This window comes from Hyperolius riggenbachi, chromosome 2 (assembly GCF_040937935.1).
Source record: "Hyperolius riggenbachi isolate aHypRig1 chromosome 2, aHypRig1.pri, whole genome shotgun sequence".
Lineage (NCBI taxonomy): Eukaryota > Metazoa > Chordata > Amphibia > Anura > Hyperoliidae > Hyperolius > Hyperolius riggenbachi.
Genome location: NC_090647.1, coordinates 63,628,560 through 63,649,070, shown reverse-complemented (window position 1 = coordinate 63,649,070; position 20,511 = coordinate 63,628,560). Strand labels below are relative to the sequence as shown.

Sequence of the window (20,511 nt, the reverse complement as noted above, 5' to 3'; positions counted from 1 at the left end):
TTTAAAATGAGGTGTTGCAAACATTTACTTAGTTTAATTCTGGATTATTAAGAAGCTATATACCGGTATTCTCCCTCCAACATATTAACTTGATACTGCACAACTAATGCTTTTCAGGGACTCTGCACAACTAATCCCCCCAAAGCCGGATTTTCCATAAGGCACTGTAGGCTTGTGCCTACAGGCGCCTGATGATGGAAAGGCGGCTCACTCCCCTCCCCTTATGACTCCCACCCATTTCCCTATGCAGAGTCCCTGAAAAGCATAAATTAGAAGTTGCTCACTGGATACCTGTGGCTCCCTATGCCGGGAAGGGTAATTAGGGGAGAGGTCACAACCCGGTCAGCCAGCACACTTGTGTTCTGGTTAGGTGGGGGTTTGTGGTTTCATAGATGGTGAAGTGTGAGGTGCTAGAAAATCTGTGCCTGCAGGCTCCTGAGATGCAAATCTGGGCCTGCTCCCCCAACTCCAACGCTTTTTTTTTATGGGGTCACGTGACCACGCCCTATAACAAGATGGTCCAAGGAGCAGAAGAACCTTCAAGCCACGTCTGATGATTGCCCTAACCCCCATCCCAAAGCATCACCACCACTACCGTATTGCACTACTGCAACTACCCCATTCACTGCTTGATATACTGGGGGAGGTCTCTGACTGTTAAAGCCATGCTTTCTATTCATTTAGTGGCAAAGGGAGGGGGCTAAGGGACAGGGTGACACTTCTCCTTTACCAGGTCACTGGGAGGGACTAGGCAATTGTAATCACACAGTGGCCCGATTTTGTAAGTCAACCTGGGCCCGGATAAAAGCCCTAACATGGAGTAGTCATTGGAAATTTTGGAGGTAAAAGTAAATATGGGGTGGGGGCGGGAGTAAGGAGGAGGGGCTAAGGGTTGGCAAAATCTTTAACTTTGTTTAACCACTTAAGGACCAGGGGATTTCTGTGTCTACTGTACTGCGTGAGCTCTCCAGCCCGCAGCACAGATCGTGATTATGGCAGGGCGATCAGACTTCCCCCTTTTTTTCCTCACTAGGGGGATGTCCAGCTGGGGGGGGGGGGGTCTGATTGCCGCCGCTCTGTGTGGCGAGCAGGGAGGCTCCTCAAAGCCCCCCTCTGCAGCGATATTCCTCCCTCCCTCTCCTTCCCTCCCTCTTGCTGTGGATCTGGGCGGCACAGGACGGGGACCTGTCCTGTACCGCCTCCAATAGGCTTTAGCCTATCAGACGGCGGCGGATTTCTTCCCCGCGTGTTTTTCAATTAGCCTGCGAGCCGCGATCGGAGGCTCGCGGGCTGTTCACGGAGACACCCTCCGTGAACTGACATGGAACGGCCGCTCGAACAAGCGGCCGTTTCCATGGAAACACCACTTCGACCTGCCGACGCCTATCGGCATTAGGCGGTCGTTAAGTGGGAAGGAAGTTGTGAGGGAAGAGATCAAAACCAACTTAGGAGAACTCCAGAATTTGATAAATCCCTATTTCTCCTTCCAACATGCTACTATAATAGCAGGACAGGTTTATCCACAAGGCAACCAAGATAGATGCTTGGGGCCCTGCTGAGTGTCAAGAGACATTGCTGCCCCTTTCTCTGACCACTTTCCCACCTCAGTTTACCAAAAGGACCATAAGGGGGAACGAAAGATACTGTCTTGCCTAGGAGGCTATTTCATCTTAATTTATCTCTGGGTGACAGTATAATATTAAATCGGATCCGAGATGAAAAATGAACTATAACAAGTAACTTGTCTATATATCTTATCTAAAGTTTAGATAGTTTACACAGCAAATCTAGCTGCAAACAGCTTTAACATTTTATGATTATTTATTCCTGTGATACAATGAGGACAGCCATGTTCTGTTTGTCACATTGTCACAGGCTGAGGGCTGGAGATGCTATCAGCTTGCCTGTGTGTAAATTCACTCTCCTCTCCTCCTCCCTCTTCCCCCCTGCCTCTGAAATCTCTGGCTAGTAACCTCCTCCTCCTGCTGCCCAGACTGAGCTCCCATAAGTCCTTTCTACAGTGCCAAGGCACTGTGAAAAGCTGTGGGCGAGGCTTTAAAGGGAATCAGAGTATAGAAAAAAAAAATATGTGGCTTGAGGAATGCCCTATAAACTATATGAAAGGAACACAATGATGCAATGAGTAAACATTTCTCTTGGATCCACTTTAACAAAAACCCTTTGAATTGCATACGTTCCATGCCTTTGAAATTCTGTCCCCCATCCACCTCTTTCTGTATTGACCTCTAGGAGGGGAGGTGTGGCTGAGTTGTAATACTACACTCTTCCCAATCAGGATGCAGAAGAAAAGTGTGTGTGTGGGTGGGGGCAGGGGGGACACAGTACATGGCGAGGAGAAGGCAGAGGTAGTGCTAGGATGATTTTCTAAAGGTTTCTAGGTCTCCAGTGTGTGAGCAGGTAATAGATCCATCTCTGATTAGATTCCATCAGAGAGGGATCTATCTGATGGTTGATCTGGTGGATATTGTCTAATGTATGGTTCTCTTAATCTCTTTCATACTTTCTGTTAAAAAACGAGAAGCTAATTTTCTCAGGCGTTACTATGTGTTAAAAGATATTCCTATTGTCCTTTCAGCTGTAATGCAAACAAATCTAATTTTCTTGCCAAGGCTAGATTCATTCACAAACACGTCAGGAAGTGACTGCAGCAAATCATAATCTTGCAAATCTATCACCTGATCCAAATGATCACATCCTTCCCAATGACTTCTGGTACTCAGAAGCAAGTTTACACTTAAAGAGGAACTCCAGTGAAAATAATGTAATAAAAAAAGTGCTTCATTTTTACAATAATTATGTATAAATGATTTAGTCAGTGTTTGCCCATTGTAAAATATTTTAAATCCCTGATTCACATTCTGACATTTATCACATGGTGACATTTTTACTGTTGGCACTTGGCAGGTGATGTAGCTGCTGCATACTTTTTTTGGCAGTTGGAAACCGCTGTAAACAGCTATTTCCCACAATGCAACAAGGTTGTGGGGGAGATTTATCAATGCATTACCAACAGTTTTTTCTTCTAAAACTGTTCTAACCAGCAGAAGAACAGTTCTGCATGATAGTAAGAAACTTCCCAAAGCCCCCAAAGCCTATGTAATAGCGGCAGTTTAGCGTGGATTTCTAGAGCTGCACTACAGTTAAGAAAAGTGCAAATCCACTCCTTAACTGCTGCAGATTAAGAAGTGCTCATTAGCAGTTCTACAGTGCAGGCTAGATGTGATTTGTGAAGGGCTCCTCCCCTTCCACTCAGAGCTTCCTGACAGCAGGTGTGTTGGTTACCTCAGCAACAGCAATTCCCCTCAGGGCTCTTTCACATCAGACAACGCGAACAGGAGCCGTTCTCCTGCACGCGTTGTCTGCCTGCGGCGTGTCGTCGGGTATCTGCGGTGCGACGCAATCAGCGGCGGTAGCTGGTAATTAAACCCGATGGAAAACGCCGGCTTGCGGGTGCGTTGGAGGAAAAACTGCGCCCGGGTGCGTCGGAACCGCAACGCATCGAAATGCAGCGTCGAGTGTGAAAGGTAAAATGAAAGTCTATGGACTTTCATCTTACCTTGGTTAACGCAAACGGCTGCCGTTTGCGTTAACGCACAAAGTCTGCCCTAATATGAAAGAGCCCTCACACACTGCACTGCCTGAGAGACCTTCCTAACTCCTACTATTCCTTACAGTTTAAGAAGGAATCTGCACTAGCCAGAGATTTCTTAGGATGTCTGAGACAGTTCTGCACGTATTTCTAAAAACCCACAGACAGGAAACTGCCAGGAGTACAGCGGTCCTCAGAGTTTCTTGTGGGAGGGGTTTCACCACAATATCAGTCATACAGCGCCCCCTGATGGTCTGTTTGTGAAAAGGAATAGATTTCTCATGTAAAAGGGGATATCAGCTACTGACTGGGATAAAGTTCAATTCTTGGTCGGAGTTTCTCTTTAAGGTCATTACATTACTATAGGTAATAGCAATGCTCGGCGGCGCCCCTTTAGTGTTGCACAGTTGTAGCTTAATTTTTCCAATTTTTAATTTTTAAGGTAAGACTATACCTGTAATGAAAGACTCTCAGACCGATAAATAGGTAGAAAATGTATTGTGCACTTTAGACAACGCGTGTGTGTGCGCATATGTATGGTTATGTTTGTGTGCATATGTATATATATATATATATATATGTGTGTATAAGTTTCCATATCTATTTATTTTATCTTTACTGTATAGTCTGCCTTGTGAATTTATAATACCAAATTTCTCTTGCCCTCTCTATACTTAATATTATCACGCTGCCTCAGTGCTCGTTTATTGGTTCCTATCATTGTGATACATTGGTTATTTAGTGATTGGGGTACTCCCTGGCACAATGTGTTATAAATTGCCCTGTCTTCTGGTCACCTCTTAATCATAATGTTATCTTTATTTGTATTTCTTATATATATATTTTATACTCTACAATTAAGTTACAGTATGTTTTTTATGAGATTTATGAATATTATTAAACTTTTCGGGACCGGCCACCTACCCCCCCTTAAGGACCAAGGCATTTTGCGCGGAAAGGGGGTGCGCGCGTTTGGGGGGGTCAGGCGGCCGGATCCCGTCTGTGGCTGGCTGCCTGGATTGGTGTCCCCCCATGGTGGCCTGTGCCCCCTTCTGCCAGCAGCCTTCACTCACCTTCCAGGCTCCAGCGATGAGCCGCACGGGACCCTCTTCTCCGGCCGGCATCTCCGTTCTGTCTGACAATCAGTTCCGGGTCGCGGCTTGATGACGTCATCAAGCCGGGACCCGGCGCTGACGTCAGATGGAGCGGAGATGCCGGCCAGAGCGGAGGGGGGTTCCGATCGTCGCGGGAACGGCAGGGAGGTAAGTGGATCCTCTTCTTTTCCCCCCTGCTGCCGCAGCTGTCAAACTGATCATTACGATCCGACGGCGATCGTAGTGATCACGTGATCAGCAGCCATACGCGATGGCTGCTGATCACTCGGGGAGATGTCGGCTGTCATATGACAGCTTAATCTCCCCCTCCAGGTGTGCACGATCGCGTCGGGAGTGGAAACTGCGGGCCGGCGTAGATTCTACGCCGCATCAGGCTAGAACAGCCACAAGTGCGGCGTAGAACCTAATGCACACGGTCCCGAAAAGGTTAAATTGGTATCTATTTTATGTTTTTTATGTGTTTAAACGTAAATCTTAATGATGGTTTCTAAAAAGAAGTTACAAATCTTCCTCAGTGATCCTTCTGCATCAGAAGTTGAGGTCACATAGGTGTAACCCCCTCTTTTTATATGTATCGAGAGAGAGAGAGAGATATGTATAATTGTATACGTAACATGCTTATGTTTATGGTTTGATATTTTGATATTTTGATGTGATATGTTTATGGTTCTGAGCGCCTCTTTTAATCTTCTTTTTTAAGCACTATTACTTGACCTGAGGAAGCGACGTTTGGTCGCGAAACGCGTTGTCTAAAGTGCACAATAAATTTTCTACCTATTTATCGGTCTGAGAGTCTTTCATTACAGGTAAGACGGTTTATTCTTACCTTAAAAATAAAAAATTGGAAAAATTAAGCTACAACTTTGCAGCACTAAAGGGGCGCCTCCGAGCATTGCTATTACCTAAAGTGTATACCCTACTTGTTAGGGGAGTTGTCTCTATCCTGGCATAGGGCACTCTTTTTTCTTAACCTCTTGACGACCAGCTAACGCCGATTGGCGTAAAACTGGTTGTCTGAGGGTTTCCATGGAAACGGTGTTCGAGCGGCCTTTCCATGTCAGTTCACAGTTCAGTTCACGGTGTCTCCGTGAACAGCCGGAGAGCCGCCGATGGCGGCTCGTCGGCAAAATGTAAACAGGCGGGGAAGAAACCCCCGCTGTTTACATCATACGGCGCTGCTGCGTAGATCGGCGATCCCCGGCCTCTGATTGACCGGGGATCGCCGGCATCTGATAGGCAGAAGCCTATCCTATCAGGCGCAGGACGGGTATGCCGCTCAGAGGGGAAGGGAGAGGGAGGGAGCGGGCTAGACGGCGGAGAACGCTGCGGAGGGGGGCTTTGAAGAGCCCCGCTAAGCAAATGCAGCCGGCGGCGATCAGACCCCCCCCCCCCCCCCCAGCAGGACATCCCCCTAGTGGGGAAAAAAGGGGGGTAGTCTGATCGCCCTGCTGCACTCCTGATCGGTGCTGCGGGCTGCAGAGCCCACACAGCACCGATCACTGAAAAATCCCCTGGTCGGCAAGTGGTTAAGGAGCAGAATCAGAATCAGAATCGTTTATTTCGCCAAGCATGACTGGGTCATGCCCGGAATTATTTTTGGCACAGTACATATAGCTCAGGGAGAGACATAGATGGAAAGAGACATAAATAGATAGCAGCAACAGCAAAGGCATCAAGTACACATTAAATTACATTACAACATTCCAATATATGCATCACAGTCCCCAGTGTGACCTGAGGAGCCTGGCAGTTAGTCTATTGGACTGGTTGGTTCGGTCAACTGGTCAGCTATAGCGCAGCCGGCACAGCTGTCCGTCGGGGCTTGAATTGACGGTAGTATGTGGAGAGAATTTAGGAGGTTGACCGCTGAGGGGAAGAAAGAATTCCTATGTCTCGCGGTTTTTGTGGAGATAGCCCGTAGCCTCCGGCCCAGTGGCAGCAGGCTGAAGTAGCGGTGGCCTGGGTGTGAGGGATCGTTGGCAATCTTCAGTGCCCTGGATTTCAGCCTTTTGTTGTGTAGTAGGGCCAGTGAAGGGAGGGGGCACCCAATGATCCTCTCCGCTGACCTTATGACCCTCTGTAGTATGTCCTTGTCGCTGGTGGTGGCGCCGGCATACCAGACCAGGATGGAAGAGCAGAGGATCGACTCGATGGTGGCTGAGTAGAAGTTAGTTAGAATTACTTGAGTCATGCCGAACTTCCTCAGCTGACAGAGGAAGTAAAGTCTCTGCTGGGCTTTCCGTTGGGTGGTAGTGATGTTAGGCTTCCATCTTAGGTCGCTGGAGATGGTAGTACCCAGGAGCCGGGCACAGGGCACCCTGGCTACCTCGGTTCCGTCAATATGAATTGGAGGTGGGGTGTGGGCAGACTTCCTGAAGTCAATGATTAGTTCAACTGTTTTTGCAGTGTTAAGCACCAGCCTGTTCTTCTTGCTCCAGTTGCAGATTCTCTCCACCTGCTGACGGTACTCCTGAACACCATCCTTGGTGACAAGGCCAATGATGGTGGTGTCGTCAGCGAACTTGATGACCTTGACAGAGTCTGCCTCAGATCTGCAACTGTTCGTGTAGAGGGAGAACAGGAGTGGTGACAGGACGCAGCCCTGAGGAGCACCTGTGTTTGTGGTTGCAGCTTGGGAGTGGATATCGCCCAGTCTGACGACTTGGGACCTGTTGGTGAGAAAGTCCGTGATCCAGAGTTGTAGGCTTGAGTGGACTTCAAGTGCAGCCAGGTCCCGTTGGAGGATGCGTGGGCAGATGGTATTGAAGGCCGAGCTGAAGTCCAAGAGTAGTATCCTAGCGTACGTGTCTGGCCTGTCAAGGTGGTCGTTGATGAGTTCCAGACAGATGTTGATTGCATCATCGGTGGACCTGTTCGCCCTGTAGGCAAACTGGTAGGGGTCTAGATGGGGCGAAGTGGAGTGCTTAAGGTGGGCTAGGACCGCCCGCTCCATGGTTTTCATGATGACGGACGTCAGGGCCACGGGCCTAAAGTTGTTAAGTTCGGAGACCCCTTGTTTCTTGGGGACAGGTATGTTAGTGGAGCTCTTGAAGCATACGGGGACCTTGCCTTCCTCTAGGGACTTGGTAAATATGGCAGAGAGGATGGGAGCAAGTTGCCGAGAGCAGGTTTTAAGGCAGGCTGGAGATACTCCATCGGGGCCGGAGGCTTTCCTGGCATTTAGTGTTGATAAGAGGCGCATGACCTCTGCCTCACCCACCACCGAGGGAGAGAACAGGCTCTGGATGTTGTTTGCGGGGCACAGAGGAGGGGAAGCCGGTGCCAGGTTCCCCTCCGGTGTTACCTGGTTCTCGAACCTGCAGTAGAATCTGCTGAGTTCTTCTGCTAGTGCCAGGCTGGGTGTTGCATGCTGGGGTTGGGGCTTGTAGTTAGTGGCGGCCTTCAGTCCCTTCCATACAGCTCGTGTGTTGTTTGAGCATAGGTTGATTCTAATTCTCTCAGCGTACTCTTTTTTGGCAGCAACCTGAAAGGCCGAGTGGAGACGGTACTTCTCCATATGTGATGAAAAGTGGTTGCTGTCAAAAGCAACCCACTTTTGTGAGTATAATAATCTTCAATTTCTTGTCTACATATCAAGACCTTATCACACGATAGTGGGCTCCCGGTGTCCCTGTGTTTTTTGTCTTTTGTTCTATCCAGTCTGATTACATTACTATCTTCATTTCTACACAATCCTTCCTTTCCTTACAGGACTAAGATACAGCCGCTGCTTTTCTGTCTGATGTAGAGTGATTTCAGCCTGGTGATTATTGCCCTTTAAGCATTCCTTGATGGTTGCAGAATGACTAATTAAACCTCCAATGCATCCATAACTCAGCCAAAGCAATTAAGCTGCACATTTCCGCTAATGAAGCATAAATAAAACAGTGTGCAAAATGTTATATTCCATATGTGGCGCCGCAGCAGAGCGGGATCCATCGCAGCCTCTAACTCTGCACCGCCACCACCTAGCGCTACCTATAATTGCCAGGCGATATTAGGAGCTGGCTCTCTGCAGGTGTGCGCTGCAGCTGTAATGAAGCGGCCGTGGGTGCAGCTCATTGCTCTAGTGGGCATACAGCGGGGGCTGCCCATGTCTCAGTTAAAACCATATTCTTGAATTTCATAACGGCTTCTTTGTGAGTAATGGGGAGATAGTAAAAAGGATTATGAAGGCAATAAAACCTATAAAGGCACTAGAGCACATTTTCTCTCAGCATTACTGCGCCATGCACCCCCTTATGAAACAAGTGTTTGTGAAGTACCCCCTGTTGTGGGTAATATCTCAACTCCCCCCCCCCCCCCCCCCCCCCAATGCCTACAACATATTTCAAAGACATTCTCCATGATTTTGTAAACGATCTTTAAATATTCCCTATCCCTAATGCTTTCAACTAACTTTTGGATTTATTTTCGTATACAGAATGGAGACACAGAGAGCCCAATATAGTGTAGTATGTACTGGTAAATGGGTATGACAAGTAAGTACCTGTTTTATACTCATAAACAAGGGTTACCGTCCAGGCAACCACTAAATTAACAGGTGAGGAGATTAGACCTGTCCCCACTCAGGATTAAGAAGTCGCTCTCTGTAGATAGGAAATAAGGGTAAACACCCCTCCACCAAGGGTGGACTCTAGAACTGTATAATCAGACAGAGGCTTAAAAGGGTAAAATATTCTAAAACGTTTAAAATGAGAGGAGGCAGAGGTGGACTTACCTCCTCCAAGCAGACACACACGAGTGTTGTGTATATTTAAAACAACAAAAATGTATTTCAGTACTCCTGCTTCATCAGGCAATAGAAACGGAGCATAAAACTCTGATAGGTCTGGTGCAAAGCTCAGCAACAGAGGTGCTGAGCTTTGCACCAGACCTATCAGAGTTTTATGCTCTGTTTCTGTTGCCTGATGGTGCGGGAGATGCCCACGAAACGCGTTGCACTTGCACTTTATGGAGTATTGAAATACATTTTCATATACGTATCATTGAGAAGGCGCTGGAGGAGAATAGAAAATGTTTATGATAGTATATTATAGATAGGCAGCTTCCATTCCCAGCAGGATATGACACGACTCACCACAACCTACTGACCATATTTGCAGCATATACCAAATAGATGAAAGAGCAAAGATGATGCACACAATTTAATTAAAGGACAATTTACAAATATACTGCCAGTCCACCAGCAAGCAAGAAAATACTCTGAATAATTGTGGCAATATTTTTCACTTCTTATTGGTACTTTTTCATTTGCAGAGTGCTGAAAAGTTGTTTTAAACAGAAGATGAAAATTATCTCCCAGGAGAAAACTCAGCAGAAAAAGTGAATTGGGTTGGGCCCATGTATTGGCTACCACAGAGTCCATACCTAAACCTCATTGAGAATCTTTGGGATTTGCTGGGGAAGGATTTAAACAGTGAAAGAAATTGCAGCTCTGGGCAGAAATAAATGTTGGGACATAGCAGAAGTTCATTGAAATGTTGTCACTGCAAAAGCATGCCATAGTTAAAGTTCAGAGGTTAGGAGGGCAAGGAAGTACTAACGTACTGAGCAGCATGGTGGCGTAGTGTCAGCGTTCTTGCCTTGCAGCTCTGGGTCCCCTGTTCAAATCTCAGCCAGGTCAAAATCTGCAAGGAGTTTGTATGTTCCCCCCTTTGTCTGCGTGGGCTTCCTCCGGGCATCATGGTTTCCTCCCACATTGCAAAAACATACAGATAAGTTAATTGGCTTCCCCCTAAATTGGCCCTGAACTGTGATGCATGCACTGCACGCTACATATATAGACATATGACTATGGTACAGACTAGATTGTGAGCCAGTGACGCTATATAAATACTTAGAATAAGGTCTGAGAACAAAGTCAGAAGCCAGGATTCACAACAGCAGGAATAGGGACTGGTAGGGCAGGCAGCAAAGAGCATTCAGTGACCTGGAGTCTTTAATGAGGCACTTTACAACGATTGCATTGATTGTTGTTTGGTATTGCTTAAAGTTTTCCATGAGATCACAAAATAAAAAGATTTTATCCTCACCCAGGGTTTCCTCCAGCCCCATGAGCAGCGATGCATCCCTCTCTGTCCTCCCGAGTGCCTCAGTTCGGCTGCAATCAGCCCCGGTAATATGGCCCTGTTGCGCCAGTCGGCTCTTCTGCGTATGGGCATGCGCAGAAGAGCCAACTGACGCGACTGAACCAGTTACCGGGGCTGATTGCAGCTGAACTGAGACACTTGGGAGGATGGCGAGAGACGCATAGCTGCTCATGGGGCTGGAGAAAGCCCTGGGTGAGGATTAAATCTTTTTATTTTGCGATGTCAGGTACACTTTAAGGCCATCTGCTGGTGGACAATAAAAGAGCAAGGCAGTCCTGGAATGTGACACCACCTACAGATGAAGCAGGGAATTCCAAGTTTGTGGAAAGTTTGCAAAGGGCCATCTGGACTCTTGGACAATAAGATAATAAAAGCCAATACAAACCAAACACACACACACACACACACAAATACCAATAGGCCAACTGCGAGTCGTGGGATACCGAACAAGAAGTCTAAATTAAAATATGGCTGATTCTAAATAATATGACAACAGAGTACCGTATTGTCACTAATGTCCCCACAGCTAGTTATTACTCGTAACTGTGATGATCCGCTCAGCTGGCTGCACAGGCAGACAGCTGTTTGTCCATTCCTCTAGTCTGTGGGCTGCAGGTCTCTGGAACAGAGACCTGTCTTTCCATTGCAAGTTTCTGGTCTGTTCTCTTGCTGGGGAATTTGCATACATTCGTTATGCAAATCCCCTACCTGCCTTCTTTGATGACTGGCACTATAAGAGCTTTATGTTTCCCAGAAGGCTTGGCTGCTCATTTCCCTTCCATGCTCAGTTCCTGATGGACACTGCTGGAGTGTCAGCCATTGCTATCTAGTATAGTTAATTCCTGGGGGTTGCTTTAGGCTCCCCTTCTAGCCCAGTCAGGTTGTATTATCTGTATTGCCTGTTCTGTCTTGTCTTGCCTGTTTGCCATTGTCCTGTCCCTATGGTGGTTGACAGGAAATGGTTCTGATCTATGTTCTTGGAGTATAGCTGGTGCAGCGGTTGCTACCAGCTATCTCTTCTGTTCTGTCTTCTGGGATCGCGCTAGCTACTTTGTGCTAGCGCTGGGGATCCTTCTGTTCTGTCTCCTGGGATCGCGCTAGCTACTTTGTGCGAGCGCTGGGGATCCTTCTGTTCTGTCTTGTCGGTCGCGATTGCGCTGTCACCAACGGCGGTTGATAGCGAATCGTTCTGTCTTGCTGAGATCGCACTGGCCGCTAGCGTTAGCGGCTGTGGATCTTTCTGATCTGTGTTCCTGCTTGGATCACACTTGCTCTGGCGGAAGAGCGGTGGATACTTCCTGCCTAGTTCTTGTTTTTTGTGTGTCTGTCTTGTCCGCTGCGCTTGCTACAGACTCAGTGAGGTAACCGTTAAGCAAGCGCTCACGTCCCCTGTTTCATGTTTGTCTGTTTATGGTTAGTTAGGCGTGCTTGTCTCTATTGTGCTTATCACGTGGAGATCGTGCATAACCGCGTGCACTGTTGCGAATGAGTGCGGTGTTCGCGGTTAGCTAGCGTTGTTATTTTCCATATCTCCTTATTGTATTTGCTGTGCCTTTGCTACCCTCGTATTCTATTCTGTTCTGCCTTGTGTCACGTCTCGCGATCGCACCTCTCGCGATCGCGTTCCTATTTTGTATCTGCTGTTGTGTGTGCGCGGTCGCGGAGTGGCGACTGGATTGGCGCACACACATACAACCTATCCCTTTTGCTCAATCTCATTCGCAATCGCCTCTCTTGCGATTGCGTTCTGCGCTTCGTACAATTCCTGTTTGGCACTTGTGGAGGTACAGAGGATTGGTTCCTCTGCACTCCCCAGCGCCATCTGCCAACAGGAATTTCCCTCTACAGGTGCGTAGCACCTTTTGCTGGGTTCCTGCAAATTATACGCTTGTGGAGGATCTCCGCCGTGTCAGCGCACGCGTTGTGCGCTGATCACGGGGAAAGTTCCACAATCGTGACAGTAACTCTGCAGGCGTGAGACGCTGTGTGGCTTCTGCATCACGCTGTAGAGGGATTTACATATTAGGATGCCAGTTCTCACTCAGGTCCGACAGAAGATACCGGTAAGCCGATTGGCTGTTGTTATTTTAAATCTATTGGCTGATGGTTTGAGTGTTCACTATATAAGGGTCACTTGTGCATTAATGCTGATATGGTTGTAACGGCTTGAGAAAGGGCTAAACACCTGAAACAGCGGGCTGTCACCGCTTGGCCATTTTTATTGATTTTTATTGATGTTTCAATAAAAGAGCTTTATACTTTTGGGAGTGCCAGCCTCCATCGTGTTTGCTGCTACTGGGATCCGGAGGTGTGAGGACCCTTTGAGGCTTAGGCACCCATTTCCCCTTTTTGAGTGAAGTGCTACTCTTTTTACCATTTGCCCACAGCTAGTTATGGCATCAGAATGCCGTACATAGCTCCCAACTGTCCCTTTTTTGGAGGGGCATTCCCTCTTTGGGAACCCTGTTCCTCTGGCCCTTTTTCTTCCGTATTTGTCCCTCTTTCAGGATAGATACACAGATCTATGTAAATACGTGTATTTTTTTTACTGAAAAATGTGTTTAATTGACTCTAAGCTTCATTCCCATCCTTTAATTGATATATTTCTTATTTTCATATGTTGATATAAAGGAAAATGAACCAGGAAAGAAAGGACCAGTGTGGTTTTAATTAAAAAACAACATATTTTTCTTATGAAATCTTTATGGTATGTGTGACTAGAGGTGTGTTGGGACGTGATTAGGGGTGTGGCAGGTCGTGATTACGGGTGGCAGGGGCATGACTTAAGTGTCCCTCTTTCTTATTTCAAAAAAGGTGGGAGGTATGAGAGTGCCCCAATTTAGGATTTTTGCTTCAAAGTTGGCAGCATCAGAAGTGTTATGCAAACTGTTTGGCAGGAGGGATGTGGCAGCAGGTCTGGCAGCAACAAGGCTGAGATGACTCCTCCTACTGCTCATATCCAGGCATTGTAGAGCTCAAACCGTTCAGCAGTAAGACTACAAAGGCCTGCAGAACATGCAAAAATAAAATAGATATACCCGGTAATAGATATACAGAAAACCCATAACGGCCTGTTTCCACTACACGCAGATTGGATGCAGAAAAACTGACTCCAATGAAAGCCTATGGGCCTGTTTCCACTACATGCAGATTGGATGCAGATTGGATGCAGAAAAACTGACTCCAATGAAAGCCTATGGGCCTGTTTTCACTAAACGTGATTTTTCTGATGCAGATTTTCCCATAGGCATTCATTGGAGTCAGTTTTTCTGCATCCAATCTGCATCAAATCTGCATGTAGTGGAAACAGGCCCTAATTACTTTGTAAACACATGTTATTACCACTTCGTATAAGTGACAAGAGACCTCCTTACATACCTCGTATTCCAGCGGCCTTCCCACATTATCCTTGGACATTTTCCATGCCACAAGGATCTCAGAGGCAGACAGGCCCGTGGCTTTGACATCAATCGGTGCAGTACTGGGTTCTGCAGAGGGAGGGAGACAGACATATTATTATACTGTATGGAGGAGCTCTGACAGTGTAAGGCCAAAACATAAATGTATCACATTACAAATAAATTCCAGTTATATAGAAGTAAACTTGTTACAAACTGACCAAAAGTAACCCTGCATGCAATTTAAAAAATACATAAAAAGTTTTTTCTGCAGTGAAAATTAACATCAACATTTTTAGACAAGACAAGACAAGACAAATAACATTTATATTGCGCTTTTCTCCTGGCGGACTCAAAGCGCCAGAGCTGCAGCCACTAGGACGTGCTCTATAGGCAGAAGCAGTGTTAGGGAGACTTGCCAAAGGTCTCCTACTGAATAGGTGCTGGCTTACTGAACAGGCAGAGCCGAGATTCGAACCCTGGTCTCCTGTGTCAGAGGCAGAGCCCTTAACCATTGCACCATCCAGATTTGGAGACATGGGCTGCTTTCTGATAAATCACGACAATTATGGCTTCAAGACATTCTTCAAGAATTATTCCTAATGGCTGCTTCTTCTCCTCATTCTCCATATTGCAATGATCTGCTCTGCTGTCTGCACAGGCAGACAGCTTTTTGACCATTTTGTAGGTCTGAGTGCTGCAGGTCCCTGGAAAGGAGACCTGTTTTCACTCTGCAACTTGCAGAGTTGCTGTTCTGGTGAGGAATTTGCATCCACTTGGCATGCAAATTGCTTAGCTGCTTCCTTTGATGGCTTGCAGTATAAATACCCAGAATTCCCTGCTGGTCATAAAGGTTTGATCCTGCTAGACTTACCTTGAGTCTCAGCACTCTGCATATTGTTTGCTAATATTATCTGTATTGCCTGTTCTGTCTGTTTGTTTGGATCGCATTCGCCCTAGCGGTAGAGGCGGTAGTTCCTTCTGTATTCTGCCTTAGGAGTGTAGCCAGAGCAGCGGTTGCTACTGGTCGCTCCATCTGTCTGTCTGTCTGGATCGCATTCGCCCTAGCGGTAGAGACGGTGGTTCCTTCTGTATTCTGCCTTAGGAGTGTAGCCAGAGCAGCGGTTGCTACTGGTCGCTCCATCTGTCTGTCTGTCTGGATCACAACCGCCCTAGCGGTAGAGGCGGTGGTTCCTTCTGTATTCTGCCTTAGGAGTGTAGCCAGAGCAGCAGTTGCTACTGGTTACTCCTTTTGTCTGTTTTGTCTGGAACGAACGCTTGCTGTCGTCTCGGTGAAGTAACCGTTAAGCAAGCGTTCGCATTCTCTTTGTTTTCGTGTTTCTTTGGTTAGTCAGGGTTGGTACGCTTTGTCGCTATTGCGCTTCTCATGTGGCGACCGTGCCGTGCACGCGCTTTGTCGCTATTGCGCTAAACATGTGGGGACCACGTGTAGTTAGTCCTGTCTGTTCCTTTGCTCTGTCTTACTCAGTCTGGTGTCACTATTGGCAATAGCCATTCTTGCGATTGCGTTCCCACTTGGTTTTCGCTGTTGTTTGTGCACCGTCGCCGGGTGGCTACTAGATTGGTGGACACACATACATTCTGTCGCTGTGCTCACTCTATCTCTCTAAGGGCTATCTTGCCCTGCATTGCTTTAACTCATTCAGGGGTTATTCCTCTGCACTCCACAGCTCCATCTGCCGGTGGGAATCTCTCTCTGCAGGTGCATTGCACCAAAGTTTGGGTTCTGTTATTTTATACGCTTTTGGAGGATTTCCGCAGTGTCAGCGCACATCTTGTGCGCTGACCATGGAAATAACTCCCCAATCGTTACACATAAAATTTCCGCCCATAAGCGATATTTGATAGGCACCAAAACTTCTGTGGCACTTCCGGCCCCCAAAATTCTTGCTTCCCACTTATCCGGTTGCTAATATCACATGACTAGCAATGGTAACAGTTGGCCAATGGCAGCAGAATAGTGAGGGAGGCAAAGATGAGAACAATTTATGACTCAGCCTCCATCTGTAAAAGGCTTTCACAAAAGCTCACTTTGAAAAAGGATTGATAGCCATAAAATCAAATTCCATTTACACACGGCTCTGTGTTTATTATGCAGTCTACATCCTGACCCTGCAGTACAAGCATTCCAATATAATCATACATGTGTCTGCTATAATGAATCTTTTCTCAGTCAGCCTGGTTCTTTTCTGGTACATTGCTGGGGAGAGGGAAGCTTATTATCTTACCTTTTTTCCCTCCCACATTCCTGCACCTTGCTGATTGGCTGAGGGCAGTTCAGTGTGACATGAGACAAGGAATAGAAGCAAAATCATCTCTTCCCCTGCAGAAACTGCTGAAATCTGATCTACTGTGTGTTCTTCTCACATGTGTTTACAAAGCAAGCAAGATATGACAGTGCAGTTCTCCATACATCATTTCAGGCAGAGGAAAAAAATTGGGAGGAAATGACATAATGACTGGCTTCGGACAGAGGCAGTAACGATGGAAAATGCCTGTAACAGTTTTCTCTTTATTTACTATATAAAATTCATTGACATCTAAATGTGAACCGTATAATAATATAAATGTTATGTAAGTAGACCAAGTATTTATCTACTTATGTATGTGTGTGTTTTTTCCCTGGGATAGTATTGCTGACCCTCATGCTTTAAGCTCTGCAAGTAAACAAGAAAAAAATTAAATAATGTAAATAAAAAAAGAAATGGTTTCCTGGTTAACTATATTAGGTGCCTTGAATAGTTTTTGATACAACAATTTTCCTTTTATTACCGCACAACCTCCTTTAAACCTGTGCGGCCCGCAATGTGTAATTATGAGGCCTAGAGAATGATTTAATTCTGTATTGTGTATATAATCCTATGGATGTCTAAGAAATTAGGTGTCATGCCGCTATGCATTAGATCAGCGCGGAGGAAAATGTATGAACAGGTAAAACACAGCATCAGCGAACATCTGATGGAAACAGGCATGGCTGTATGAGATAGCAACTAACATGAAAGGCGATATGAACAGAGCGCAGCTGTAATAACCACACACTATCTATCATTTGGTACATCCCAGCCTGCTGCCAGGGTCACCCGCTAAGTGCAGTCATACTGGAACTATTCACTGAACCTCTCTAGCTTACCAAATTATCCTCACATTTCCAATATCTATCATGTTGTTCTTCTGCTTGTAAATGTCTTTAACCCTTTTTATCTGTTAAAGCGAACCTAAACTCAGAACTTCTTCTCTGCTTCAAAAGATAAGCAACAGCATAACAACCTTTAACCACTTAATCTTTTTAGAACAGTATATCTACACCCCTAAAAACTTAATCTTAGCCTCAGAGGCATAGATATACATACTCCTCCGTGATCGCCGCTGTGCATGCTCCAGCTCCAGCGGAGATCAATGAATGGGAATGCAGTTCTCATTCATTGATCTAGGTCCCCCTGTCAATGATCGTGGCATCAATGAGATGCCTGCGGTCATTTGTAAACACTGTAAGTTACACTTACACTCATTACTTCCTATTTCGCGTACTAAAAGCATGCGCAGGAAGCTAATGAGTGAGGACATCTTGTGGCCAAATAGTAAAATTACACCTACATACATTTATTTTGATAAATATACCTACACATAATTTAAAATTAACTCCTTCCCTCCCACATTCTCCCATAAATACCCAAATAAAACTGTTGCATAAATAAATAAAAAAATACAGGGGAGCGCGACTTCTCCCTCTTGCTCCCCGGGGCCCCCCTTTATGCTACCTTCTCTTGGCAGAGTAAGCGCAAATAAGCCTTGTATAAGCAACTCAACTTCCATCCTACTCCAATCGATGATCACCTGCCTCTGGTCTCATCCTTCTGCATAGCTGCTTGTAAAGTATGTGTGTGCATACCTCCCAACATTTTAAAATTTGAAATCGGGGCAGAGGCCACACCCCCTAGCCACGCCTACCATAAAGTTTTTTTAAATATGTTTTTTTAATGAATGTTGATGGCCTTATCATTTTTAATAAAAATAACCCTCATATACCCTTCCCGTGGGTGGGGAGGAGGGTAAGGGTGCCCGTGGGTGGGGAGGAGGGGGAAGATGGGTGCCACTGTAAAAAAAAATATAATCGAGGCGCCAGCCGCGCCTAAGTGGGATGCGGGATGCCGATGCCGGCAATACATTACTACCTCCCTCCCTCCCTTGTAATCTGCCCCCTGTGTCCCCTCCCCCGTTAGCAGAGTGTGCAGGGCAGCGGAGTGGCTTTCATCTTACCTCCGTCCATCAATGCGTACCGACATCTAGCTTCATTCAACTTCCTGTTTCCTGTGACGTCACAGGAAGCAGATTGAAGTTGGATACTGGTACGCATCGATGGACGCTGGTAATATGACAGCCTGCTCTGCTGCCCTGCGCACTCTGCTAACGGGGGGGGGGGGGGGGGACAGGGGGGCAGATTTCAAGGGAGGGAGGTAGTAATGTATTGCCGGCATCGGCATACCGCATCCCACTTAGGCGCGGCTGGCGCCTTGATCATTTTTTTTACCCTCTCTGCCCACTGCCGCCCGGGACTTGGAGGGCTCATACTGGGATAGCGGGACAGCCCACCAAAATCGGTACAGTCTCGATGAAAGCGGGATGGTTGGGGTGTGGGTGTGTGTGTGTGTGTGCGCGTGCGTACGTGCGTGCGTGCGTGTGTATGGGGGCCACATTTTTACACCCTTGCCCTGGGTGCAATTTAGCCTACAAACTGCCCTGCTGCCAATCAGTTAATTACGTTTCTATCTACCAATGTTAGTTCTATTACTTCAAGAAGCAAAATGTACAGCAACAATTTGTGTCCCGGGAGACCTAATCTGGGGGAAGTCCAATGCTGGACATGTTTTATATGGGTTGTGTGGATGCAGATAATTTCAATGGTCTCAGAGCACCTGTAGGAGGTGAGAGGAAATTAAATAGCTAGGTCTTGCAAAACATAGTAGGATTTATGGTTTTACAGTAGCTTGTCTGCTAGATATTCTTCTGCAGGGATGGTGTACCTGCAATCAGCAGCTGCTGAGGAGCTATAACTCTCTGGGGGAGATTTATCAACTCTGTCACACAACCCTGTACAAAGCAGGAGCCCTGTGCTATTAATTTACTACAGTGGTGCAGCTTGATAAAAGGTTCCCCAGACCAGCATTTCTCATCTCTGGTCCTCAGGTTCCTCCAGCAGATCACGTGCTTAGAGCTCTCCTGCTGGGAAACAGTTCTGATAGTTACAAAGCCAGCTAGATGGATTGAATCAGCTATTCAAGGTGCCATAAAACATGAAATTAGGACTTTAAAAGGAAATTAAGTGAAAATAAAATGCGATAAACAATTGTATCTATCCTCATGCTCCTAAAAGTGACCTTTTTTTTAGATATCCCACAGTTTTATTTCAAATTTAAATCTACTTTTCAAAGCAGCAGGGACAGCCATACTATCCCAGGAAAGAAAAAAAACATATATAAATAGATAAATACTTGTTCTACTTATAGCTACAGTGGGTTGCAAAAGTATTCGGTCCCCTTTAAGTTTTCCACATTTTGTCATATTACTGCCACAAACATGAATCAATTTTATTGGAATTCCACATGAAAGACCAATACAAAGTGGTATACACATGAGAAGTGGAACGATAATCATATATGATTCCAAACATTTTTTACAAATAAATAACTGCAAAGTGGTGTGTGCATAATTATTCGTCCCCCTTTGATCTGAGTGCAGTCAGTTGCCTATAGACATTGCCTGATGAGTGCTAATGGCTAAATAGGGTGCACCTGTGTGTAATCTAATGTCAGTACAAATACAGCTGCTCTGTGAGGGCCTCAGAGGTTGTCTGAGGCCTAGTGCACACCAGAGCGGTTCGGCTGCGGTTTGCGATCCGCTTGCGGGTGCGGATCCGCTAGGGTAAGGTATTTCAATGGGCTGGTGCACACCAGAGCTGGAGGCATTTTGCAGAAACGCATACTCCCGGGCTGCTGCAGATTTTGGATTGCGGATGCGTTTCTGCTTCAATGTTAAGTAATGGAAAAACGCAAACCGCTCTGAAAAACGGCACTTCAGAGTGGTTTGCCAGGCGTTTTTTGTTACAGTAGCTGTTCAGTAACAGCTTTACTGTAACAATATATGAAATCTACTACACCAAAAACGCTTTCCAAAACCGCAAAATGCTAGCTGAAACGCTACAGAAAAATAAGAAAAAGCGTTTCAAAATCTGCTAGCATTTTGCGGATCTGCTAGCATTTTTTGGTGTGCACCAGGCC

At 46.2% G+C, this 20,511-nt stretch overlaps 1 protein-coding gene across 2 annotated transcripts in view; it reads right to left on the bottom strand.

Moving 5' to 3' along the window:
- CNTN5 (contactin 5) overlaps positions 1 to 20,511 on the bottom strand; it is a 1,437,092-nt gene that overhangs the window by 41,157 nt on the left and 1,375,424 nt on the right. For both annotated transcript variants that reach the window (XM_068266844.1, XM_068266845.1), the window contains exon 22: positions 14,196 to 14,305. In XM_068266844.1, coding sequence (XP_068122945.1) covers positions 14,196 to 14,305 — 110 coding nt within the window. The remainder of the gene's footprint in view (positions 1 to 14,195; positions 14,306 to 20,511) is intronic.